Source organism: Delphinapterus leucas, chromosome 11, assembly GCF_059928025.1.
Source record: "Delphinapterus leucas isolate spDelLeu-1000000601 "Yukka" chromosome 11, BTC_Dleu_Yukka2, whole genome shotgun sequence".
Classification (NCBI taxonomy): Eukaryota; Metazoa; Chordata; class Mammalia; order Artiodactyla; family Monodontidae; genus Delphinapterus; species Delphinapterus leucas.
The window spans coordinates 76,983,098-77,008,940 of NC_143139.1; the positions used below are offsets into that span (position 1 = coordinate 76,983,098).

Sequence of the window (25,843 nt, forward strand, 5' to 3'; positions counted from 1 at the left end):
AAAAGACATTCTACTTCCTTCCAGATATCCCTATACCAACAGTTAGCTCCCCATTCTATCCCTTAATTTTCACATAAGAAACCTGAGTAGTTAGCCAGGTCACATACACTGCCCTGGGTTTCACAATGCTTTGAGTTGAGATTTGGGGATTAAGGTTCACTCTCTCCCTTAAGTTATCCAGCGCCCTTGAAAGCAACCATCTGACTCCAAAATCCTTGCATTCTTTTTCCATCTCCGCTAAATTGTTCTATGGTGGCTGCTAACCAGTATCCAAGGACCTTATCCTCAGGGGCCTCGTGGAACCTGGCGACTAAGGACAAGAGCTTGATAAGCTGATTACTGCAGCTGCTAGCTTTCCATCCAGAATACAGAGGGGGGTGGCACTGCCTTTTCATCCTACCCAACATAACCAGTTCAAAGGTTCCTTATTTCCCTGAAGGTCTTTTGCCTACAACCCATTCTTTGGAACCGATCTGGACAACAGTTAAAGCTCTTTTGTTTGCAAGCAAAAAAAAATAATAATAATAAGTCAGTGATCTTACTTAGCTTAAAGAAATAAAAATATATTAGAATAGATGGATCCTGGGATAGTTCACAGATGCAAATAAACTATGAAAGAACCAAAACTCAGGAAATGGGACACCTCTGATAAACTTCTCCTTGCGGTGCTACCATAAAAGTCATCCAACTCTGATGTCTCAGCCCCTCTGTCTCTCCATTCAAGTTTCAAATTCCCACGGGAAAATCGGTTTGGCTCAGCTCAGCGTTAGGTCTTCTTCCCCCATCAATCAGCTGTGGCAGCGCAGCAGGGCTGACGCACAGACGCCACCACGCAGGCAAGAGGGAAATGTAAATGACGCGGCCGCCCCAACAGAAGTCTACTTCAATTTCCCACGTTTGTGAGCTTCTGTTTTGCAGCTGACAAATGACAAAGTTAAGGGCAAAAAAGCACAACAGACATGGCTTAATCAAATAACTTTAATCAAGTTAACAGTAAGCAGCAGAAGTACAATTACAGGAAAAGCCCCATATTTTACATGTAAATTGTTTTTCCTTGTCTTTACTTGTAAGGTGTTGAAGGTGGGACCCACTCCTGAATCTTCTTTCTAGTGGTGGAATAAGGTACGTATTGTTGTGGAGTGCCACTCACGTTGAATTTATGGTTTGTCCAAATGAATTTACGAGCAGTAGGTGGTTTCGTTGTTGGAGGATCATCAGTCATAGAGTGAAGCCAACGATGCCTTAAAGAGGGAAGAAAAGACAGTTATGAAGAGGCAGCACAGTGTAGTGGGAGGAGGGTTAAGAGGGCAGTTCTCGAGCTACTGTGTTGCTTGAGCTCAAATCTCAGCTCCATCACTGAACTTTTCTACAGCTGGGTTTTTTCATCTGAACATTCTTACTAAGAATGGTGTAAGGATTAAATGAGACAATACACATAAAGCACCTAGAAAAATTCTTGTGCATAGTAGGCACTCAACAAATGTTAGCTATTGCTGTTATAATTATTGTATTTCATCAAATCTAGGACATCATCCATTTTAAGATACACCATTATTTTATGTATCTCTCAGAAAGAAAAAATCCTGCTAACTAAACTATGACACTATTGATTATAACACGTATCCTAATTTTACGCATAAAAATGTATTTTAGGGCTTCCCTGGTGGCGCAGTGGTTGAGAGTCCGCCTGCCGATGCAGGGGACACGGGTTCATGCCCCGATCCGGGAAGATCCCACATGCCGCGGAGCGGCTGGGCCCGTGAGCCATGGCCGCTGAGCCTGCGCGTCCAGAGCCTGTGCTCCGCAACGGGAGAGGCCACAACAATGAGAGGCCCGCGTACAGCAAAAAACAGAAACAAAAACAAAAAAAACAAATGTATTTTAGAACTGATGACGTACAGTATTACTGTTAGATGCTAGAGGCTGATTCCGGAGTTTCAGTATGCTCAGGATGCTCTGGTTCATGAAGCTCTAGTTTGAAACCTATGAGGCTCCTGCTGAAGAAGAGGGTCTCTGCATGCATCTTAAATTCAAGCTTAAGTCCGAGCACTGGAGGACATACAGTTTGTTATAATAAAATTATTAAATCACAGCCCAAAGTTCATGAGTGTTTCAGCTTCAAGTGTTCATCAAAAGATGTTTGCTTGGAGGTGCCAGAAATCTGGCCTAAAGAAGAAAGCAAGGCGTTTCCTTGGAGTGTAGAGAACTTTCTGTCTAATAACAGAGAAAAGAAAGAATCAAAGTCCAAGGGACAAAGAGTAGAACTGAGCAGAAAGCCAAGCTGAATTTACATGGGAAAGGAAGGGGAGAGAGAATTCATAACAAGACTCAGAGCTCACAAGACAAAGATGACCCTATGGGAAAAGGGAATGAGGTGACAGGCACAGAATTGCAGTTCCAAGAAAAAAAAAAGGAGGGGTGGAGGATCACCCAGCTACAGAGGAAGGGGCAAGTGGAGGAAGTTTCAGTAAAATAACTATGACTAAAGCTAATGAGCAAAATTTATGATACTATGTAAGTTTAAGAATATTTGCTAACAGGGCTTCCCTGGTGGCGTAGCGGTTGAGTCCGCCTGCCAATGCAGGCGACACGGGTTCGTGCCCCGGTCTGGGAAGAGCCCACATGCCGCGCAGCGGCTGGGCCCATGAGCCATGGCCGCTGAGCATGTGCGTCCGGAGCCTGTGCTCCGCAGCGGGAGAGGCCACAACAGTGAGAAGCCCACGTACTGAAAAAAAAAAAAAAAAAAAAAGAATATTTGCTAACAGTAATTGATAGATATAGCTAGGTAATTGGCTAAGACCTATGAGAGTAGAGATAAAATATTATTACTGTTGCTATATTTGTGTCTAAAGATAATTATATCATGATCAGCTAACACAATAAAGAATGAAGAAGTCTGTACACACTGGGCTGGTTTCTCTCTTACATCCTCCAAAGGAAACTGGATTAGTGAAAAGTAACCTGGACCAATAAATAACTACTAACATGAGCTCTGAAACCTAGTGAGGCAGTGGTGGCGAGACAGGCTCCACGAGCTACTCGAAGGCGGGATTAGCTGTCAAAACCAAGGCTCTTATTTATCAAGGGGCTTTGTGTAAGTTCAGGCATAGAAGAAATATTTAACTTTTGCCATTTGAGTCAGCTTAAGTAACTAAAGAAGATTTGTATTCAAATAATTGCCATCAAGATTCCTGAAAGTTAAAATATTTAAGGAACCACAGTCCAAAGCTTTTATAAGCCTATTTAGTTACTTAACTGAGAGCTCATGGAGAAATAGAAAATGTTCAAGAAAACTAAAAGAGGGGAAATTCTCTGGTGGTCCAGTAGTTAGGACTCAGTGCTTTCATTGCCTGGGTTCAATACCTGGTTGGGGAACTAAGATCCTGCAAGCTGCATGGCATGGCAAGAAAGAAAGGAAAGAAAGGAAAGAAAGGAAAGAAAGGAAAGAAAGAAAGAAAGAAAGAAAGAAAGAAAGAAAGAAAGAAAGAAAGAAAGGAAACTAAAAGAAATTTTTTACCACCAACACATAAAATCTGAAAATATTCATCCAGTAAGGCTAGTGGCTAGAGTTAGGGAATGACTAAACAGCAATTTATTCTCATTATGTTAGAATAAGAAACTATAAAATAAGAAAATGTTTATAGTATGCTAGGCTAATATAACCCTTCTATTATTAAATAAAGCCTAAAGAAATAATACCTTTTAGATTTCCACACCAGAGTTTTTGTAAAACAGGTTTTCATCTGGGTCATTTTTCTTCCAATTAATTAAAGATGCTAATGGACTAAGAGTATTGTCTAGAAAACTGTGTTAAGCTGGCATCAGACCCACTTCAATTTTATATCACTGTTATTATCTTACAGGACAAAATATAAAATTACTTAAACTTGATGATAAAGTCAGCGTGACTACAAATAAGGAGACTGGCGGAAAGGCAAAAAGTTATAAATACTAAAGAGATAAATATAATGAAAATAGATTACACTTTGGAAAAAACTCAGTACTCAAATATATTCAAGTGTGTCAAAATATCTTTTTTTTTTAATTAATTTATTTATTTTTGGCTGTGTTGGGTATTTGTTGCAGTATGAGGGCTTCTCATTGCAGTGGCTTCTCTTGTTGAGGAGCACGGGCTCTAGGCACATGGGCTTCAGTAGCTGCGGCATGCAGGCTTCAGTAGTTGTGGCTCGTGGGCTCTAGAACGCAGGCTCAGTAGTTGTGGCACATGGGCTTACTTGTTCTGCGGCATGTGGGATCTTCCCGGACCGGGGCTTGAACCCGTGTCCCCTGCATTGGCAGGAGGATTCTTAACCACTGCACCACCAGGGAAGTCCTCAAAATAATATCTTTTTTTTTTTTTTTTTTTTTTTAGAGAGAAGGCTTGAATTTTTTTTTTTTAAAGAAGATGTTGGGGGTAGGAGTTTATTAATTAATTAATTAATTTTTGCTGTGTTGGGTCTTCGTTTCTGTGCGAGGGCTTTCTCTAGTTGTGGCAAGCGGGGGCCACTCTTCATTGCGGTGCGCGGGCCTCTCGCTGTCGAGGCCTCTCTTGTTGCAGAGCACAAGCTCCAGACGCGCAGGCTCAGTAGTTGTGGCTCACAGGCCTAGTTGCTCCGCGGCATGTGGGATCCTCCCAGACCAGGGCTCCAACCCGTGTCCCCTGCATCAGCAGGCAGATTCTCAACTACTGCGCCACCAGGGAAGCCCTCAAAATATCTTTAATAACAAAAATATTAAATCACAATTACAACACAACTCAAATGGAAATAAATCCCATAAGTGGCTGATCTAATTCTCAGTTATATATGAGGAAAAATTGTGGAAAGGAAGAGGAAAAGAACACTTTCCCCTTCTTTGAAAATATACTACTTCACTTAAGTTTGAGGTTGTTAGCCATTCAAAGTACAAAATGGAGCGATTTATTTGTGAAGAAAGAATTAAACAGCCTAATAGGAAATTTAAGAAATAAAAATATATACCATATAAAATATATTCTAAAAAATCACTGTAGGGACTTCCCTGGTGGCTCAGTGGTTAAGAATCCGCCTGCCAATGCAGGGGACATGGGTTGGATCCCTGGTCCAGGAAGATCCCACATGCCGTGGAGCAACTAAGCCCATACGCCACAACTACTGAGCCTGCGCTCTAGAGCCCACGAGCCACAACTACTGAGCCTGCGTGCCACAACTACTGAAGCCCACGCACCTAGAGCCCATGCTCTGCAACAAGAGAAGCCACGACAATGAGAAGCTCACACACTACGATGAAGAGTAGCCCCCCACTCACCACAACTAGAGAAAGCCTGCGCGCAGCAACAAAGACCTAACACAGCCAAAAATAAATAAATAAAATTTTAAGAATAAAAAATAAAAAATCACTGCAAATGAAAACAGTCTTTAAGATGGATATTAATAACAAAGATAAAAGTTTAATTTTCCCTTTCAGAAAATTTCCAGAAATAAAATATTAACAAATAACAACCACCAACAACAAAAATATAGGCAGTTTTGAATCTTTTCCTTGGATAGTATACAGTATTAATTTTGGGAATCAAGGCTGGCTCCTATGTTCATGTTTCAGGTGGTTTCACTTAACATTACTGAGCCAAGAAATACTAAAGATTTTTCAAAAAATATAATAGACTAAAAAAAAAAAAAACCCGCTCCAGATTGTTTTTTGAGGTAAAAATATTCATTATACTAAAACTATTATTACTCCATCCCACTTTAGTTTACGAAACATTCTCATGCATATCACTCAGTCACTTATTTAATACTAAGTATTTCATATTTTAAAATTGTGGAACCAGAATTGAAATGACTTTCCCAAGGTCCCACAGCATGTATGTTACACACTGAGGCTTGAACACAGTTTCCCAAGGGCTGAAGAGAACATTTTGATCAGGACCTTAATTACAATTAATAGATGAAAACTGGTTGGGATTACGATAGCACTTAAATATCTGTCAAAATCCTGAGATCCATCTAACCACAGGATAAGACTGATACACTTAATGCAATAAAAACCAAAGACAGTTCATTACAAGATAGCCAACTCAAACTTTGTTAGCTCAGTAATTATTCTTTTTAATTAAATGCAATCTGAATCAAAATCTCAATAGGGTTTGACAATTATAATTCTAAGGATCAGCTGCACGTCTATCTTAAGAACATTCTGAAAACTCACAACAATCAGGAAGGCCAGTATTACCAGACATTAAAGTCACAAACATTAGAATGGTATAAAAATTGGCACAAAAATTTTGTACCAAGATTTTGGTACAGAAGTACAATAATAAAACAGAAAAAAATCCCCCAGACTAAAGGATATATAAGGTAAGTTTGGCATTTCAAATCATTGGGGAACGTAAACATTTCTCAACAAATTATGCTAGGATAATTAATTTTGTTGAAAAAAATTATTAGGTTTCCCCAGCCATATATCAGGATAGCTTGCAGATAGATTAATAGTGCACTGATACAAATGTGTGAATATTTATATTCATAAGATATATTGATATTTATAGAATATGAAGGACCATTTCTAAGCTTAATATCAAAGGCCAAAGCCATAAAGAAAAAAATGGTAATTTTACTACATAAAAATTGAAGTGTTTATGTACTAAAACTCTGAAAACACGATTAAAAAATAAAAGAAACAGGGAAATATTTGTAACATACAGAAAAGTAGTTCATCTATCATTACAAATCAGAAAGAAAAAATCAAACATCCAATAGAAAAATAGATAAAAGATGTTAAAAGATAAGTCATAAAAAGAAAAAGTAAAAATGGCAAACAACAAAAAAGAAGTTTAATCAAGAAAATACAACTGAAAACAAGATATAACTTTTTACTTGCTAAACTGGCAAAGATTTTAACAAATAATAATAATACCCAGTATTTGTGAAGTTACAGAGAAATCAAACTCATATACAGCTGAATGTATTTACCCTGAGAATGTAAATTGAAGGTAATTTGGCAGTAGGTACCAAATACTTATACAACACGTACACTTCTGGATGCAGCAATTTTACTTGTAGGAATCTGCCATAAGGAAATAAGGATGTGTGGGAACAGGCTTATATACAAGGATGCTGACCAAAGCTTTATATATAACAGTGAAAACATGGAAAGAGCAAAACCAAGAATAATATAGGGAATACTTAAATAACTCAGGGCACATCCACATGACAGAATATTAAAGCCTCATTAAATATTATGTTACAGAGAATATTTTATGACTTGAGAAAATGCTCAACATATGTTAAGCTTAAAAAGCAGGTTATTTAGTTAATTTACTTAATGATACTAAATAGCATTTATAAGTCATGGGCACTGTTCCAAACACTTTACAAATACTAACTCATTTAATTCTTAACTCTATGAGACAGATGTTATTATCCCAATTTAATAAATGAGGAAACTAGAGCGCCGAGAGTCTAAATAACTTGCCCATGATAGTGATGCTAGGATTCAAAACTGGGCTACCTCTTCAAAAAGTAACCCACTTACATGAAAAACAAAAACAAGGGATACATATGCATAGGAAAAAAGGAGATGGAAAGAATATGTATCAAAATATTAACAGTATTTTATCTTGGTGTGGTAGGATAATAGGTTACTTTTATTTGCTTTGTTATTTTCTGAATTTTCTGTAATAAACATGTACTACTTTGTAAGATAAAACAAAGCTATTAGAAAGAAAAGTCCTTCTAATTCAAAACAACTAGAGATGGTTTTAAAATCCTGCTCAATTCATCTGTCATTTATTTGAGACTCTAAGTAGGTTCTTCTACTTCTAACCTCATTTCATCCCACTTTAAGCCATCACTTAAAAAAAAAAAAATCACTCTCTTTAAAGTACTAAATGTTTTAGTAGCAGGTAGACTGTTTCTCTCAGTCTACCTTAATGGAAATTTTTCCTACGTCAATTCCACCGCACAAACGTCATTCACTACAGTTACATAGAAAAGGTTCAAACTGTTTTTTTTTAATCTAGAAACCTCAAATTTTTCTATATGACTATCTCTAGCATATATTATATATATAACATCTTATGGAAAAACCCAAACGAACTTTTTGGCCAACCCACTGGATGGCCAAAAATAAATTGCTAACCTGTGAACACAATACAGATTTATTCTGGAAATTGGAATCAAGAGTAGTTCCTTGTTCACCAAAAGTAATACATAGTTTATTTCCACACTCCAGGTATAAAATTTTCCAACAACTCATCTTTGTAAAATGTTAGAATCAGAAGCACTGAATAGTAAGTGAAATGTGTTAAACAAAAGCTGAATTTTAAAAATCAAAACAATCTTGTCTTCTGCTTATAATTAGCACATTTTAAAAGAGAAAGGTTATAAAGTAACATTCTGTAACACAGGAATATCTACTTAAACATGCAGTTTATAGTTTCTTAGAACATAGCCTCTTATATTCTGATTTTCCGGAGCAGAAAATAAATATTAGGAAGGATCTATTTTGAAAAGAAGCTTGCAACACATTGTACTGAATAACACTCATTTTAATTCAGCTCAGAGTATTTTACACAACACCTACTACCTGAAAAAGGATAGATTAAGCAGATACATCAAGGAGAAGAAGACAATATTCTCTGGCATTGAGAGATGGCCATTTATTTAGGAAAATAATATTTTAAAAGACTATAAGATACAATTCAGTGGGACAAGGTATTAAAAAGGACGGGTTGAAGTTAGAGTGGAATTTAAAGGTAAATATGAGCTTCAAATTCATACAAAAGCTACAAAAGAAGTGACAAGACATACCATTTTTGGATCAGCTACCAGAAGCAAATAAAATTACTGTATCCCAAAAGCAAAATAACAGTTGTTTCAAGTAGAACAGTATGTCCCCTTTTATTCAACAAATATTTACTGAGCAACTACCATGTGCTAGACACTGGTTTAGGCATTACCAACACAACAGTGAACAAAGTTCTTACCATCAAGAAGTATGGTAGTTGGAGAAACAATAAGTTAAATACTATGCAATAAAATGCCAGGCAGAGATAAGTGCTACCAAGGAAAAAACGAGAGCAGGGGAAGGGGACACAGTGTGAGAGAAGGACAGGGCTCTTTTAGCTAGGCAGTCTGAGCGTGAGCCATGCCACACCTGGGGAAATAGCTAGTGCAAAGTGACTGAGGTGGGAGTGTGCTCACCGCTCGAGGAAAAGCCAGCAGACCAATGTGGCTAATAAGTCAAAAGTCAGCAGGGCAGTGAACAGGGCAGTGTACGCAGACCTGGAAGGGCCAGGATCACATTCCAACTCCTTGCAGACCATGTAAGGAGTTGGTATTTTAACTCTCACCATGACGGAAAGCCAGTGGAGAGTTCTGAGCAGAGGTTTGATGTGATGTGAGTTACATTTTAAAATAATCACCCTAATCACTTAGTACGTTGGGAATACTGGTGTATTGTAAGAATGTAAGCAAACCAGTTGGGCAGTTGTAGAAGTCCAGGCAAGAGATTACTGTGGTTTGGACTGGGGTAACGGCCACAGGTATATCAGGCATGGGATATATTCAGAAAGTAAAGCAGAAAGAACATGCTGATAGGCTGGTTATTAGAGAAAGAGTTGAGGAGGACCCTTAAATTTTTGGCTTGCATAAACAAGAGTCACTTAAGGGCTTAGGGACATTTTGCTTGATAGGTTCATTAATCTACCTACACTGGGCATTTGAAGATATTTTAAAAATCAAATATATTACATTTATAAATGTGCCCTAAAATGTTTAAAGGGATGTAATTAACTAAACTTGCAAATGGAGATAACTCTTTAGGAGAATTTAATCCTTTCCATTAAAGTTTATCAAACATTCACCAAAGAACAAGAGACTATGATTGCTCTTTATCTTTCTGCAAAAATATTCAACTTACTAATCTTGTTATCCTATTTATAAATAGAACCTCAAAGCTTAAGAACAACTGTGTTTTAAAATTTGCAGCTATAGTAAATAGAATATTCATTTTAAACCCAAACTGCCATTAATCCTGTCTATATACAAAGCCCCTACGATACTAAAACACTCAAACTGACAAGTAGAATATTAAGTGAAATGGGGAAAACATCTGTGATATATTAAGTGAGGGGAGGGGCAAGAGAAACAAAATATTGTGTATAATAAAGAAATATGTATGTATACACATATATATCTATATATAGTTATTTCTAATCACAAACCTTCTTCTAAAGAAGGTGTGACCAATAAACTATAACCTGTTCTCCACACTGTGAACCTTTAAAAACATTCCTTCTCTACTCAAAAGCAGACACTCAGGTATTTGTTGAATCAGTGAACAAATGTTAACAGTGCTTATTTCTTGGCCAAGGAATTAGAGTTTATTTTTGTTTGTACCTTGTATTTCTCTGGATTTTCCAAGTTTTCTATAACAACTGTACATTTTTATAATCAGAAAACATATTTTAATGATGATTATAAGGACTGTTTAATAGCACGGAAGATCGCTTATATTATCTACAGAAAAAGCAGAAAATAAAACTGACTGATTATGAACACAACAACTACACAAAAATTTATTTAAAAGGACTAAAGGAAATATGCCGAATGTTGACAGTGGTTGCCTCTTAGGGGTGTATATGGATTATCCCTGCCCCCTGACAGATTCTTTGAAACTTTTCTGATCTCTCCACATTTTTTTCAAGAACAGATTCCATTTAGATTTGATGAAGTTCATATTGCCAAATCCATGTGGACACTTCTCTGTCCTTATCTTACTTAACCTTCTCAGCAAACATCAATAGTTAGACTTCCCATGTTTGTTGAAATGCTAACCTCTCCTGCCTTCCTTCTTACTTTGCTAGTAGCTACTATTCTTCTTTGCTGGCTTGACCTCTGTCCTGAGCTCCAGATTAATCTATCCTGCTGTTTACTTAACACAACCATTCATTTGGATTTCCGACAGGTATCTCAAACTTAGTACACCCAAAAAAGAAGCTTCTGATTCCTACCCTCCACCCTCACAACCTACCCTTCTCCCAGTCTTCCCATCTGAATGAATGGTACCACCATCTACCCAACCTCTCAAGCCCCAAACCTAAGAATCATCCTTGATTCTTCTCTGTCACCTCCAAGTAATCCTCCTCATCTGCCACCTTACTCCTCTACAAGGCTTCTAGGACATAATGTCAACTAAAAAACAGCTGACCACAACGATGTTAAGTATCCTAAATAAATTAACCCTACAAGAGAAAAACCATTATCAATGTCACCATGGCACTGGAAAAATCTTCAAGGGCAAAATTAAGTTCTGTAAAAAAAAAGCAAAAACTTTTTAACATATGCTGTAATTTTTTTTTAAAAGTACTTATGTATTACTTGAGTAATTTAAACATTAATTTTAATAAGAAAAATTAATATATGAGGAGAGACTAGTGCACTACACGGAGGAAGGAAAGACATATTACTTAAAATGAACAGAAGGTGCCACCAAGTGGGAAAAAAGTACATACACAGTAAAGAAAAATCCAGGCGAGCCATGGTTTTTTTTAACTTGGTTCAAAGGATTTCAGAGTTCCAATACTCCAAACCACACACACAAAAAACTTTGTTTCGGGCTTCCCTGGTGGCGCAGTGGTTGAGAGTCCGCCTGCCGATGCAGGGGACACGGGTTCGTGCCCCGGTCCGGGAGGATCCCGCATGCCGCGGAGCGGCTGGGCCCGTGAGCCATGGCCGCTGAGCCTGCGCATCCGGAGCCTGTGCTCCGCGACGGGAGAGGCCACAACAGTGAGAGGCCCGTACCGCAAAAAAAAAAAAAAAAAAGTGGTATAAAATAGTACTTGTAATCTACTGAAATACTTTGAGTATTCTATTCAATCAAGCTAAATAAGAAGAAATTAAAATCTCATTGCTGACCCCATAAATGAAGAAACTGAAGGGACTATAACAAAGAAAGATAACAGACACTAAGTTATAGTATAGTATTAGTCTACCAGTTCGTATTCATTAAAGTGACTATGAACTCCAAGAGAGGATCATATATTTTGTTCACTACTATGAATATATAAACCCATCAATGCCTGACACATAGTGGGGTGCTCAATAAATATTCATTTAATGGAATGAACTATATGTAAGCTGGGTGCTGTGCTAGGTTCTAGGCAATAATTTTTTAAAATTTTTTATTTTCAAGGTTTGTGTAGCTCCCCTGCCCATCCCAGACATTTGCACCACCATGAATACCTTTTGTTTATCTATTGGTAGACCTAACAGCCTTACCGACTGCTGACACATTCAAAGAAAATGAAAGCCTTGAGACAAAACAGACAAACCCACAAGATTTCTAATGTTCCCACAAGATCAGGGAACGTTATGTGAGCCACAGAAGTTCATTAAAGATATTCCCTTGTTCTACCAAAAACACTGATGGCTCTGAAGAGAAAGCCTTCCCCAGGTGAGACTATGTAGCTACTGAACAGACTCAAAGACCATCATAGGCCACACTGGGCACCAGAAAACTCAGAAGGACAGAGGACAGGAACCACAGCTTGCCAGCTGGGAAGCATCAGGTGTTCCTCTCACTGGGACACTTTGCAGTAGTTCATGCAGGTGACAGCCCACCTAGCCATCCAGGAGCTATTTTCTTTGACTCCCTAAATGACACAGCACAGGCTCAAGGGAGATGAGAGCCACATCAGGCAGGTGCAGGAGCTGCCCTGACTTAAAAGCTTCATGTCCACAAAAGCTAGCATCTCTACTAACAACAACTCTATGGGCATGGCTTCAGGACTGCCATTGCCACAAGGGCCAAGCTAGTTCTAAGAGCAGCAAGACAGGGAAGCCCAAACATAGCTAACTCATCAGGCATTTATAAATCCTCTCAATCTAGATGCAGTTTACCAGTCAGGAATCAGTTTTATCCAGCAATGATTGATACAATCTCATCTGGTTTCCAGGGTAACATTTAATGGAAGATCAGATTCTCTCAAACCTTTTACAGATGATTTACGAACACTGCACACTACACTAGGTGAAATCTCATTTCAAGCCCCATCTCTAGCACCAACCTCTATTCTGACCTCTGGACTAGTGTTTTCAACTGTCTACCCACCACGTTCACTTGGTTGTCTAACAGGCATCTCGGAGAGAACTCTTGATTACCCCTTCCATTCTGCTTCCCCCATCCTGCCTGCTCTTCCTCTTCTCAGTAAATGTGCCACAAATAGTTCAGGCCAAAAACATTGAAGTTACCCTCTTCTCTCAAAATCCAAACCATCAGCAAATCCTGTTGAGTCCATCTTACTTCAAAATATGTCTCTGCGGTAGGCAGCCTCTAAGATAGCCTCCAATGACGACATCCTCCTGGTGTTCACACCCTTGTGTAATCCCCTCTCGAGTATGGGCTAGACTTACTCATTTCTAACAAACAGAATACAGCAGCAGCGTGGGATGTCGCTTCTGAGATTAGGTTTAAAAAGACTGTGGCTTCCATCCAGGGTGCTCTCTGTCATTTACTTTCAGATTGTGGAAAGCCAGCTGTCATGTCATGAGGTGGCCTTGTGGAGAGGCCCACATGGGTGTTCTCGGAAGCAGGTTTCCTGAGGTCTGTCTGCAGACATGTGAATGAGTTTGGCAGTGGATCCTTCCAAATTCAAACCTCGAGATGACTGCAGCCCCAGATGATACCTTCTTTGTAGCCGTGTGAGATTCTAAGCCAGAGGCACCCAGCTAAGCTGTACTCAAATTCCTTACCCACAGAAATGGTGAGATAATGTTTATTGTTTTAAACTAAATTTTAAAAATCTATTACACAGTAGTGGACAACTGATACAATTCCAAATCTCACAACCTACATTACTGACACCTTATCCAACTTCCATCATCTCTGGATGGAGCTGGCCCAGACAACTACATAAATAGTTCCCTAAGTAATCAGCCTACTTCCACAAGGCTCCCTTCCTCTATTCACAGCAATCACAGAGATGCTTTAAACATTTAAATCAGAGTCCAAGAGCCATTAGGTGGGGCCAGTCAAGGTAGGCACCTGTCTTTGCTTGGCATGGGGGGTGCCATGAGGTGTGTGGCAACAGCCCAGTAAGGTGACAGAGCCTGAATGGGGAGAGGAGGGCAGCCACATGGGGGGAGGGGTGTGGCAAGCTGACTTGGGGTGCTGGAGGCAAAGTGAGGTGAGAAGGGAGGCCAGTGGTGGGGAGGTGGGAAGGCAGCAATGGGAACTTTGTTACCTACAGTGGAATTCATCAAATAAGTAACTCCATTAAATAAAAGAGAAACAGATACATATACAGAAAAGGAGAAAACGAGAACATAACCTGCAGTGTTGGACTGGATTCAGTGGCATTGCTGTCAACTTATGGTTTTCAATATATAAGGTGAAAAAGAGAGATATAGAAATAGAAATGTACACACACAATCATTACAGCCATCTGAGCTTGTCCACTGAGATGTCCCAACAGAAATGAACATACCTTGCACTCAGATATTAGTTTCTAAATACTGTTCTCTACTGAAAAATAGCAAGTAAGAAAATAAAACAAACACAGGGCTCCTCAGAGAAATGGCTGTTTTCATGGGTGGGGCAGGGAAAATATAAGATGAACCTGGAATACCGTTTGTCAGAAAGCAAGAAAGTGCTCCAAGAATGAGGGGGATATTTCAAAAGGACCCCAAATGCAGACTGAAAGAGTTCCCACTGGTCAAACTGAGTTCAATTTGAGCAATAAAATAACGAATTATAGTGATGGATTACAACACATCGATTAAAATGGCAGTTGATATTGATATAAATAAAGTTTGACGAGTAACTGGATAGTTGCATAACCTCAAAGTATCTCCCCACAAAATGCCAATTAACTGTAAAGGGAAAATGAATAACTTTAGAATGGAGAAATCTGGCACACACACCCTAATCAAGTGATAGAAATTTTCAGTAATGAGACAAATCAAAACTAGATGCCATTTAATAGAACGCAACAAGAAGAATCTGACATTGCTTCTGTGACATTCCTGCCAAAGATGCAAAGCCTCCATCTAGTCATGAGGAAACACTGCAAATCTATACCGAGGGACATGCTACAACACAACTGGCCTGTAATTTTCCAAAGAGTTACAATCATAAAAATCAAGGAAAAGCTGAGGAACCAAACCACGGTGAAAGAAGCTAGAGAGAAATGAGGTCCACATAAAATGCATGACCAGATTCCCTTGCTATAAAGACACTGCTGGGACAACTGATGAAACTTGAAGAGGGTCTGATGACTAGACAGCAGTGGTGTATCACTGTTAATTTCCTAACTTCGATGGTTATATTGTGGTTATGTAGAAGAATGTCCTTGGCTGTAGGAATTACACTCTAAAGTATTCAGCCACGATATGACATCATTTTCACAACTCTGAAATGATTCAAATACTTGTAACTTTTCAAAAAGTTTGAGAGTTTCCCCAATTTAAAAAAAATTGTAAAACAGATCACATCCTACCTAACCTTCCAGTGACTTCCAGAGAACTTTAGGAAAAAAGCCAATGGATCAAGCCATGGTTTACAAGATCTACATGCAGATGTAGCTATTGAAAGCCCCAGCTATGTCTCCTACCTTATTTCCTGACATCTTCCCCTCACTCATTCCATTCCAGCCAAACTGGCCATATTGCTGTTCTATGAATAGAAGCAATGTGTCTCAAACACACAGGGCTTTTGCACTGGTGGCTTCTGCTGCCTGGAGCTCTTCATCCCCCACCCCCATTCCTCCCCTCTTCAAATGTCAGTCCCTCAAAGAAACCTTCCCTAACGCCTATATAAAACAGCCACCTCCCCTACAAGAGAGGGCCACAGCTCTTTATCCCTTTATGAATTCCTTGCATTTACTGTTGCCTAAAATATATAACACATTTGTTTTTCTGCTTCCCTTCATGAGAGCAAGGACTTTGTTTTACTCACTGTTGTATCCCCAGTGCCCAAAATAGTTCTTGGCACCTGGTAGGTACACGATAATTATGTAAATAAATAAAGATGACAAATTGTATTTGTAATTCATTACTCTATATGTAAGATAATACCTGGCTCTCTATAAAAGATAAATCAACCCAACTTCAAATGTATTCATGGATCAGATCAAGGTAAGGTTAGAATTCTACAATGTATTGCACTCACTCAGCAAAGGGGGCTCTGAGACACAAACAGCTGAGCTTATCCAAACCACTTCTCCCTACAGAGGCTCATCACAAGCCTTTAAGCTTCCCTTACAAGCAAGGATCATCAAAGGTACTCAGACCTTAGGAGGCTCCACTCCACAAAGAAACTCAGCTTTGTATCCTCAACTGCCCTCAGGCATCACCCCAGCAGGTGATGTTACCTTCTACAGCTTTCAGCTTCTTATTTTATGTGATCTCAGATCTTATATATAAAAGGACTTGCTTGGCTGCATAGTACTTTTATCATTTCAGATTTTTAACTATTTAATAATTTAAAATGTGTTTCAGCCCACATAATTTTCCCTCCCCCAGCCCCCAATCTAGATGGGTGCTTTGAAGGAGATGGCCATCAGTCTGAACATGACAGCCCACAGGCCTTCCACACACTCTTAGGACCAACTCCTCCCCCAAAACAACCAAACAAATGAAAACTAGCAGGATACCTCGCCTCCTAAAGCCAACACTCCACTTTGAGATCTTGGTCTCAAACAGTGCCAACGTATATACAGAATGCCCCTTCGAGAAAGCAGACAGCTCCAAACCTAAAATCACAGCTCCTCAGATTTTAACAGACCATAGGTTATTATTTCCCATTAAAAAGAGCACAAAAATCCAGCCTCAAATGTAACATCAGTGCTGCTTTCTCATGTTAAGAGCCAATGAGTTTTATTAAAGACAGAATCCAATACTGTGGTCTTCAAACTACATCACTGGGCTTCCCTGGTGGTGCAGTGGTTGAGAATCTGCCTGCTAATGCAGGGGACACGGGTTCGAGCCCTGGTCTGGGAGGATCCTACATGCCGCGGAGCAACTAGGTCCGTGAGCCACAACTACTGAGCCTGCGCATCTGGAGCCTGTGCCCCGCAACAAGAGAGGCCGCCATAGTGAGACGCCTGCGCACCGTGATGAAGAGTGGCCCCTGCTTGCCGCAACTAGAGAAAGCCCTCGCACAGAAACAAAGATGCAACACAGCAAAAATACATAAATTAATTAATAAACTCCTACTCCCAACATCTTTAAAAAAAAAAACATACGCCCTTTAAAAAAAAACTACATCACCGATATGAGTATGAGTAAATGCTTCTAATTAGTCCAAGTAGTGGACCAGAGGTAGGCGAAATCTTACAAACATATTTTGCTTATCTCACATACTATTTTAAAAAATTATTCTGTCCAATCAAGTAGCCTATTCAATTTATCCTTTTAATTTAATTTTTTATAGATTTAATTAACTAATCATTATTTATTTTTGGCTGTGTTGGGTCTTCGTTGCTGCGCGCAGTCTTCCTCTAGTTGCAGCGAGCGGGGGCTACTCTTCGTTGCAGTGCGCGTGCTTCTCATTGCGGTGGCTTCTCTTACTGCAGAGCACAGGCTCTAGGCGCACGGGCTTCAGTAGTTGTGGCACGCAGGCTAAGTAGTTGTGGCTCGGGGGCTCTAGATCGCAGGCTCAGTAGCTGTGGCGCACGGGCTTAGCTGCTCCGCAGCATGTGGTATCTGCCTGGACCAGGGCTTGAACCCATGTCCCCTGCATTGGCAGGTGGATTCTTAACCACTGCGCCACCAGGGAAGCCCAGCCTATTCAATTTAAATAAAATAAATTAACTTCCTTAGTTGCATTACCCACATTTCAAAGTGCTCTGGGCCACGTGGGGTTGGTGGCTACCCTATTGGACAGCACAGATATAGAACATTTCCATCATCACGGTAAGTGCTATTGGACAGTGCTGTATTTAAACTGACAAATTCTTTAAAATAAACATTTAAAAACAACAAGTCTCACAAAGAAATACAGATTTCCACTTTCTCTTGAAAAATCATATCTAGGAACCCTTGGCTGAATTCTTACTTGATGGAACTGGAGAGAGTGAACAGGGCTGCTGCCCTCTTTGATGGCGTATGTGCTTTTCAGTTCAATACAGTCCCCAATAGCCCCAACTGTCTCACATCTGTACTTCCCTCACGTATGTTACATGCCTGGATTTCTACTTGAGCCTTCAGAATGAAAGTGAATACTCTGAGACTATCCTAGTTTCTACCCAATAGAACACACAACTATTTCTGATGATCAAGTTCAACTGAAATAAAATATCACAGCTAACCTGATACTTATTTTTAGTTTTTTTGTGTGAGATTTTCTAGACCAACTAGAAAGGCTCTCTAGAGTTTAAATGTGTATCAATCAACAACCTGTGAAATAGATATAAATACTTGCTTTGAAATAGTTTATTAAAAATTTGGTAATTCAAGTAAGAGCATTTAAAATTTCATTTCAAAATAGGCATATTAAAAATCACAGTTTTTACAGACCTAAGGAATCTGGGGGCTCTCAATTTACAGATGAGAAATCCAAGCTCCAGAGAGGTTAAGGAATTAATGCTTTAAGTCAAACTGCCAAATAAGATCAGAGCCAGAGTTCTTTGAGCCTTTCTCTTCACTATGGCCAGGTGATACTACAGCACACTGTTTTCCCTCAAAGACAGACACACTATTATATATCCCAACATATAATATGATTGGTGACACCCCTCCATCAAGAGACAGTCTGTAACCTCTCTGGCTGAACATGGGCGGAGTTTTCTAATTGCCTTGACCAAGGGAATGCGGACTCAATACTGGATGATTTCCAAGACTAAGTCCGATAAGGCCACATGGCTTCTGCCTGGTCTCAGAGCATTTGCCTGAGCAGGCTCAGGCTACCGGAGGGTGTTCCAGTCCAACACCCCAGCCATGCCCCCAGCTAAACAGCCAGCACCAACTGCCAGACACCGAGTGAACACACCTTCAGACCGTTGCCAGAGCTGCTCCAGGTCTTTGCTCAAACCCTCCAACCCCCACCTCTGGCAGGAGTGTCCTTGCTCAAAACCTGCCACCCCCCTCCACCTCACCCCTGCCTCTAGCAGGAGAGAAAATGAATCCTTCAGTTAAAGGGTCCAGAGATAAGAAAGGAAGCTACAAACAAAAACCCAGATGGAACCAGATGGCACCAGCCAATGAATCTGACCTCCAACAGACCCAGAGTCTGATTATACATTGATTTTTTCTACATTAGCATATTATATGACACACCTACTGGCAGCCATGACCAGACATTAAAGACCAAAAAAGGATCAAAAGGGAGTGGCACCCCACACCCTGAGGTTGCGGGGAGCCCTGCCCTTCCCAGTAGACTAATGCATATGCCTCCCTATCACTAGCCTCACTCCTCCTCCCTTTGTCTTTACTCTATAAAATTAAATCCCTCTTGCCACCTGGGCGAGAAGTTGATCTGTGAACATAGTTTCCACTTCATTCTTTGGCCACTGAGTAAAGCTTGCGCTGTGTCCATCTAAATCAGGGTCCATAGGACATAATTCAGTAACAAGATGATTCTACTATCCAGCCTTTGAGTCTTCCACTTGAAGCCTCAGACATCCTGGAGCAGAGATAAGCCATCCCTGATGTGGCTTGTCTGAATTCCTGACCCACAAAAACTATGAAATAAATACTTATTGTTGTTTTAAGGTACTAAGTTTTAGGGTAACTAGTCATGCAGCCATCGCAATTGGGACAGATGTTTTCAGAACAACATTAACTTAAGAATAAGTTAACTTAAGAATTAACTTAAGAATAACTTAAGAATAGATATACAACAAATACTTGTGTAATGAAACAAATATTGCCAAGTGAAATAAAATAAAATGTTGATATAGCTCACCATTCAGGGGGCACCATGCTTCCATCCACATCCCAGAATGTGTTTTTGCCATTCATTTCAGTAGTATATATAACCCATCGGTGACGGCCTGGATGGAAAGATCAAAATGTAGTTTAGAGAGATGTGAGGAAATAAAAACAACCTTTTTAAAAAATTATAATTGCGTAACATCAAAGAAGACAACCTTTTTTATTAAGAAAAGACTTTTATATGCTCTTACATAAGAGAAATGTTAGAGAACTAGAGCCCTGGGTGTATTACTGAAGGGAAACTCCAGGAAGTGTATGGCAAGCTTTTATCAACAACCTAGTGGCCGCCTCAGCAGAATCCCTGCATGGGGACTGAGACTCACTCTGTGGGTAGGGCTCAGCCCTTTCACGGTGGAGAACCCTTACTTCTCCCCCAGCTCCCCCTCCAAGGGGGTATCAGAGAGGGAAGGGGAGGGAATATGTTTCCAGCTGTTCTGGGTATTCAGGAGAAAAAGTACTCCTCCTAAGACTGGGGCAGGAGAAATGTAGTCACAGCAATCACACTTGAATTATATGTTTCCATATAAATATTTTTAAACAAACCACGAGATCCTTTCGGAAATTGGTGATTATTACATAATAAGCAAACACTATATATGATGGTTAGATAAGCAGAACATCTCATGTTATCAAAACAGTATGCTGCACTCTTTAAAAAATTTCTGTGAAATAGTTGAGAGCATAACCACAATTTACAAAACTGTTAGGCAAAGACCTGGATTTTAATGAAGACTGTCACTTTTTCTTTTTTTTAATTTTTATTGTGGTATAGTTGATTTAATGTTGTGTCAGTTTCAGGTGTACAACAAAGTGAATCATTTATACATATATCCACTCTTTTTTAGGTTCTTTTCCCATATAGGCCATTACAGAGTACTGAGTAGAGTTCCCTGCACTATATAAGACTGTCACTTATTATCAGTGTATGTTAGGCAAGTTTTATGAGGCTCAATCTCTTTACCTATTAAAAGTGTATGATTAGGGCTTCCCTGGTGGCGCAGTGGTTGAGAATCTGCCTGCCAATGTGTGGGACATGGGTTCAAGCCCCGGTCAGGGAAGATCCCACATGTTGCGGAGCACTGAGGCTCATGCGTCACAACTACTGAGCCTGCGCTCTACAGCCTGCATGCCACAACTACTGAGCCCACGTGCTACAACTACTGAAGCCCACGCGCCTAGAGCCTGTGCTCCGCAACAAAAGAAGCCACCACAATGAGAAGCCTGTGCATTGCAACGAAGAGTAGCCCCCATTCGCCGCAATTAGAGAAAGCCTGTACACAGCAACGAAGACCCAATGCAGCCAAAAATAAATAAATAAAATAAATAATTTTTTTTTAAAAAGTGGATGATTATACCTACATCTTAAGGTTGCTATGAAAATTAAATATCACACACACGCAACTAGTTCAGTACTGGGCACGTAAGTACATAATACACATTAATTCCTTCCATCTCTTCTTCACTGCCTTCATCCCCACAGAGGGAATACAGAATTCATCCCTGTAATGAATTTTAAGCCAATAAGCAAAACGTAATCTGCATTTACAGAGTTTTCCTAGGTAAACATATAATCAAAAAATATCGACTAATACTATTTAAACATGAACTTATCTATTAAAGAGATTGAAAAGATTTCAGCCAGGATTTGTTTCTTTTATGAGAGAAACCCATCTTGAGAATAAGAAACTAAAAGTAAACTATAATCTTATGAGGCAGGGGAATATGAAGGCAGATGGAGGAAACCTTGGGAAAGGTTTCATAGAGTTAGGCCATAATGACAGAGCTGGGCTTCAACAATCTCATTATATATATATATATAAATATATAAATTTTAAACGTGCATACTCAGACTCAGCAATACCACTTATAGGAATTTATTTTTAGAATATTTAAACAAGTGAATGCAGACATAGTTACAAGCAAGTTCACTGCAGCACTGTCTCTAATAATAAAAAGTTGAAGGCAATGTAAATGTCTACCAATAGTAAACTGTTTGATAAAATAATGGTTCTCCCATACAGTGGAATAGAGTGTTGCTATTAAAAAGAATGGTGTGGGGGACTTCCCTGGTGGCACAGCAGTTAAGAATCCACCTGCCAATGCAGGGGACACAGCTTCCAGCCCTGGTCCGGGAAGATCCCACATGCCGTGGAGCCACTAAGCCTGTGCACCACAACTACTGAGCCTGCACTCTAGAGCCCGCGAGTCACAACTACTGAGTCCACGTGCCACAATTACTGAAGCCCGCGTGCCTAGAGTCCATGCTCCACAAGAGAAGCCACCGCAATGAAAAGCCTGTGCACCGCAGTGAAGAGTAACCCCCACTCGCCACAACTAGAGAAAGCCCATGTGCAGCAACGAAGACCCAAAGCAGCCAAAAAAAAAATAAATAAATTTATTTTTTAAAAAAAGCATATATTTTCTCCCTGTGAGGATATCAAACATTGTTCTGCAACTAGAGTTTTTCATGTTACACATATCTTTGATATATTTCTATACAACAAAGTATTCTAAAAAATGTACAATTCATCAGTATCCAATTGATGCACAACTAATGTGGCTTTTAGAATTTACTACTAAAACAATGCTGGAATGGGTGTCTTTGTTTTGCAGGAATATTTGAGGTGAATTCCTAGAAGTGTTGGGACAAAAGATATGTGCAATGTAAATTTTAACAAAATTTACCAACTGTCCTCCAAAAGGACTATGTTAATCTATATATTCTTATGGCATTTCCCCAGTTGGAATTTAGCAGATTGGCAAATACTTCAAAATTTGATAGGTGAAAAAAGATAACGCTGTTTTTTGAGCTGCATTTCTGTAATTACAAGTGAGGATGACAGGCATAAATCAGTAGTCTGTAATTACAATATACACATTACTATATATAAAACAGATAACCAAAAAGGACCTACTGTATAGCATAGATATCTATACTCAATATGTTGTAATAACCTATAATGGAAGAGAATATAAAAAAAGGAATTAAAAAAGTGAATCACTTTGCTGTACACCTGAAACTAACACAACATTGTAAATCAACTATATTTCAATAAAAATAAAAAAAATTTTTTTAAATAATGTATTCTTTTTTAAAAAAAAAGTGAAGATGAGCATGCCTTTCATGCCTTTGTTGGTCATTTAGTTTTCTTTTCCTGTGAATTATCTTTTTCTTTTTTCTATTGAGTTCTTCATCCTTTTACAAGTACTTTGTAAAAGTTCCTTGTACATTAAAGAAAACAAAGTCAAATCAAATCCCAATCTCATTCCCATTATTTATACCAAAAAATACTGAACTCACCAAAAAACTGCTTGTTGTCTTCGTAGTATTTGTTTCCATATTTGTCTTCCCCCACTAATGTGCCAACCCTCACATCATTTGCCCTGGGAATGTCCAAAAGAAAACAGACATTTTAGGAAGACTGTTCATAACAAACACATAAAGTGAGAATACCAACTTTCACAAACATAGGCAGCTGTGCCAGCTAGAAAAATGAGGAGGTGCTGGGTATGGTCACTGGTTGTATACTTCTAGCGTTCATCCCCAGATTCACGGCCACTCATTGTCAGAGAATCAGCTTTCAGGTAAGAGCTCTAGAATCCCTGCTCTTGTTGTCCTAGTACCATTACAGCACAAGAAAAGAGAAACTGACCTAACTGATGTGCCTAAAGTACACTAAATAGATAGATGCAATATCGTCAAATTACAAGACTACTTTTATCTACTATCCCTAGGCCATGAGGCAATGGAGTTAGCAAAAAACTTCAGGAAATCTGGAAGTTCAAGTATTTCACTGTGCTCACCTCGCTCAACTCCTTACAGTACAGGGAAGGCAAGTGAAGGCCAGCGAAGGAGGAAAAAAAAAACTTTCCCAAGGTCACGCAAAAAACTTCAGGAAATCTGGAAGTTCAAGTATTTCACTGTGCTCACCTCGCTCAACTCCTTACAGTACAGGGAAGGCAAGTGAAGGCCAGCGAAGGAGGAAAAAAAAAACTTTCCCAAGGTCACGCAGTGTTTGGCAATGCTCACTGCTCTCCAGGAAGCAGAGCTGGGGTGCAGCCCATATGCTCTCGCCTCCACGTCATGGCTCTGTCTCTAGAGCCGGCTTTGGTCCTGTCTCCGGGAGACGCCTAGACAGAGACTTCGGCCCGCGGGAAGCGGGCAAAGGCTGTCCTTGAGAAAAGCTGCGGATTCTCCAAGGTGACCCAAGCCCAGGTCACTTTCCAAGAAACCAGCCAGCGCAAGTCCAGCCCCAGAGGCCAAGAGCATGGCTCTGGCCGCTTACCTGAAGAAAACCCGTAGATAGCCGCGGAGGCCGCCGTGTCCGCTGACCTGCTCCAGCCCGCGCTTCAGGACCTGCAGCAACTCCATCTCGTCCCGCAGGCCCCGCCTCTCTGGCGCGCTGCGGAAAACCCACCGGGGGGAAGCGGCCACTCAGCAGCAGGGAGCCGACCACAGAAGGTTCCCTCGCACGCGCAGCACGCCGAAGTGGTTTTGCGCATGCGCGGGAGCGCGCGGGTCTGGAGCTCCCCCGTCAGGCCTCTTCCCGCTTTCCAGAAAAGGTGCGGTTTGTTGATTTCCCTCCGAAGCAAAATTTTCAGAGATTGCATTTAGAAGGCCGGACATGCAGTGGAAATCTCACCTAAACTAGGCTTTCCCAGGTGAAGGTTCCTCCTTTGGGGACCTCAGTTTCCTTATCTAAAGTGATTGCCTGACTACTCCAAAAATCCTTTCTAGAGCCAAGATTCTTTGGAAACAAGATACCATTAAGGAATTCAATATTAAGCACGAAATGATACTGCACATTCAGAAGTAAGCACATTCGACACCGGCATTGTGGTAGGCGACTGAGGAGGAGGAATAGAAAAGTACGAGATTAAATATCTACTCTCAAGTATTTAGTGATTTAGTTGCAAGTTTAAAATTAAAAATTTAGATATTTAAAGTGTATTCGAAAAATAATCCATGCATAAATTTTTTAAATAAAGGGAATGAAATGAACGCTATTATTTATAATTTTCTAGCAGCTAACTTTACAACTTTAAATATGCTTTAAAACCTATATTTCTTGATCCATCAGTTTGGAAGTCTCTGATTGCCAACTATTTGAGATGAGAAACTTAGCACATGGTCACTTCCTTCACCTCATCCCATCCTTTGCTCTTCCAGACTCGTCTACCATATCATTTCTTTAAAAATGTCAAGATTTATATTCTAATCCATCTGAAAGTTTTCATAATTGTCTAAAGAGTTTTATAAATTGAAACACAACATTATTTCTTGAGAGGACAAAGAAATAAGACTGGACCCAGAGAAGAGATGTAATTTTATGCTACTAAATCTTCAACCCCAAAAGAAAAACCTCCAAATATTAGGATCAAATTTTCTTTTCTTAGATTCTATCAGTTGCTCAAAATCCAATGTCACATTGGAATTTATTTTATGTTGAACTGTGGCTTGTTTTCCTGTTTAAAAAAACCTCTATCTGAATTATTCCAATATATATCTAAGAACTGTTTTAAAAACATAACCATATTACCATTATCTCACCTCAAAAAGTTAATAATTTCTTAATATAAAATATCCTCTGAGGAGGGTCAAATTTCCCCAATCGTTTCATAATTTTTTTAGTTTGTCCAAGTAAGGTCCGTATGTTGATTTTCTTTTAAATTTCTCTTAATGTATGGGATTCCCTTATTGTCCACCCCCTTTTTTTGTCTTTCCAATTTATTTGACAAAGAAACTGGTAATTTCTCCTGTAGAGTTTCCACTGTCTGGATTTTGTTGATTGTGTCCCTGTGTTCCTCTATCCCCTGTATTCCATATGTTAGTAATTAAACCTAGATGCTTGACAAAATTTGGGTTCTTTTTTTTAATATATACATTTATTTATTTTTTTTGGCTGCATTGCGTCTTCATTGCTGCGTGC

General features: G+C 39.5%; 1 protein-coding gene across 1 annotated transcript; it reads right to left on the reverse strand.

Moving 5' to 3' along the window:
- Positions 1-964: 964 nt before the first annotated feature.
- Positions 965-24,389, reverse strand: NDUFA12 (NADH:ubiquinone oxidoreductase subunit A12). Its single transcript, XM_022562377.3, has 4 exons — positions 24,200-24,389; positions 23,215-23,297; positions 19,885-19,972; positions 965-1,241 (listed from the first exon to the last, which is right to left on the reverse strand). Exons 1-4 carry the CDS (start codon positions 24,283-24,285, stop codon positions 1,061-1,063), a joined length of 438 nt encoding a protein of 145 aa, XP_022418085.1. The 5' UTR covers positions 24,286-24,389; the 3' UTR covers positions 965-1,060.
- Positions 24,390-25,843: the final 1,454 nt, after the last annotated feature.

Bases quoted from the DNA above. Each gene is read 5' to 3' on its own strand.
- NDUFA12 (XM_022562377.3), bottom strand. From the start codon at position 24,285: ATGGAGTTGCTGCAGGTCCTGAAGCGCGGGCTGGAGCAGGTCAGCGGA. The intron at 23,298-24,199 runs GTAAGCGGCCAG...GGACATTCCCAG, and splicing joins TATCTACGGGTTTTCTTCAG to GGCAAATGATGTGAGGGTTG. The intron at 19,973-23,214 runs GTGAGTTCAGTA...CTTTCCATCCAG, and splicing joins AGACAACAAGCAGTTTTTTG to GCCGTCACCGATGGGTTATA.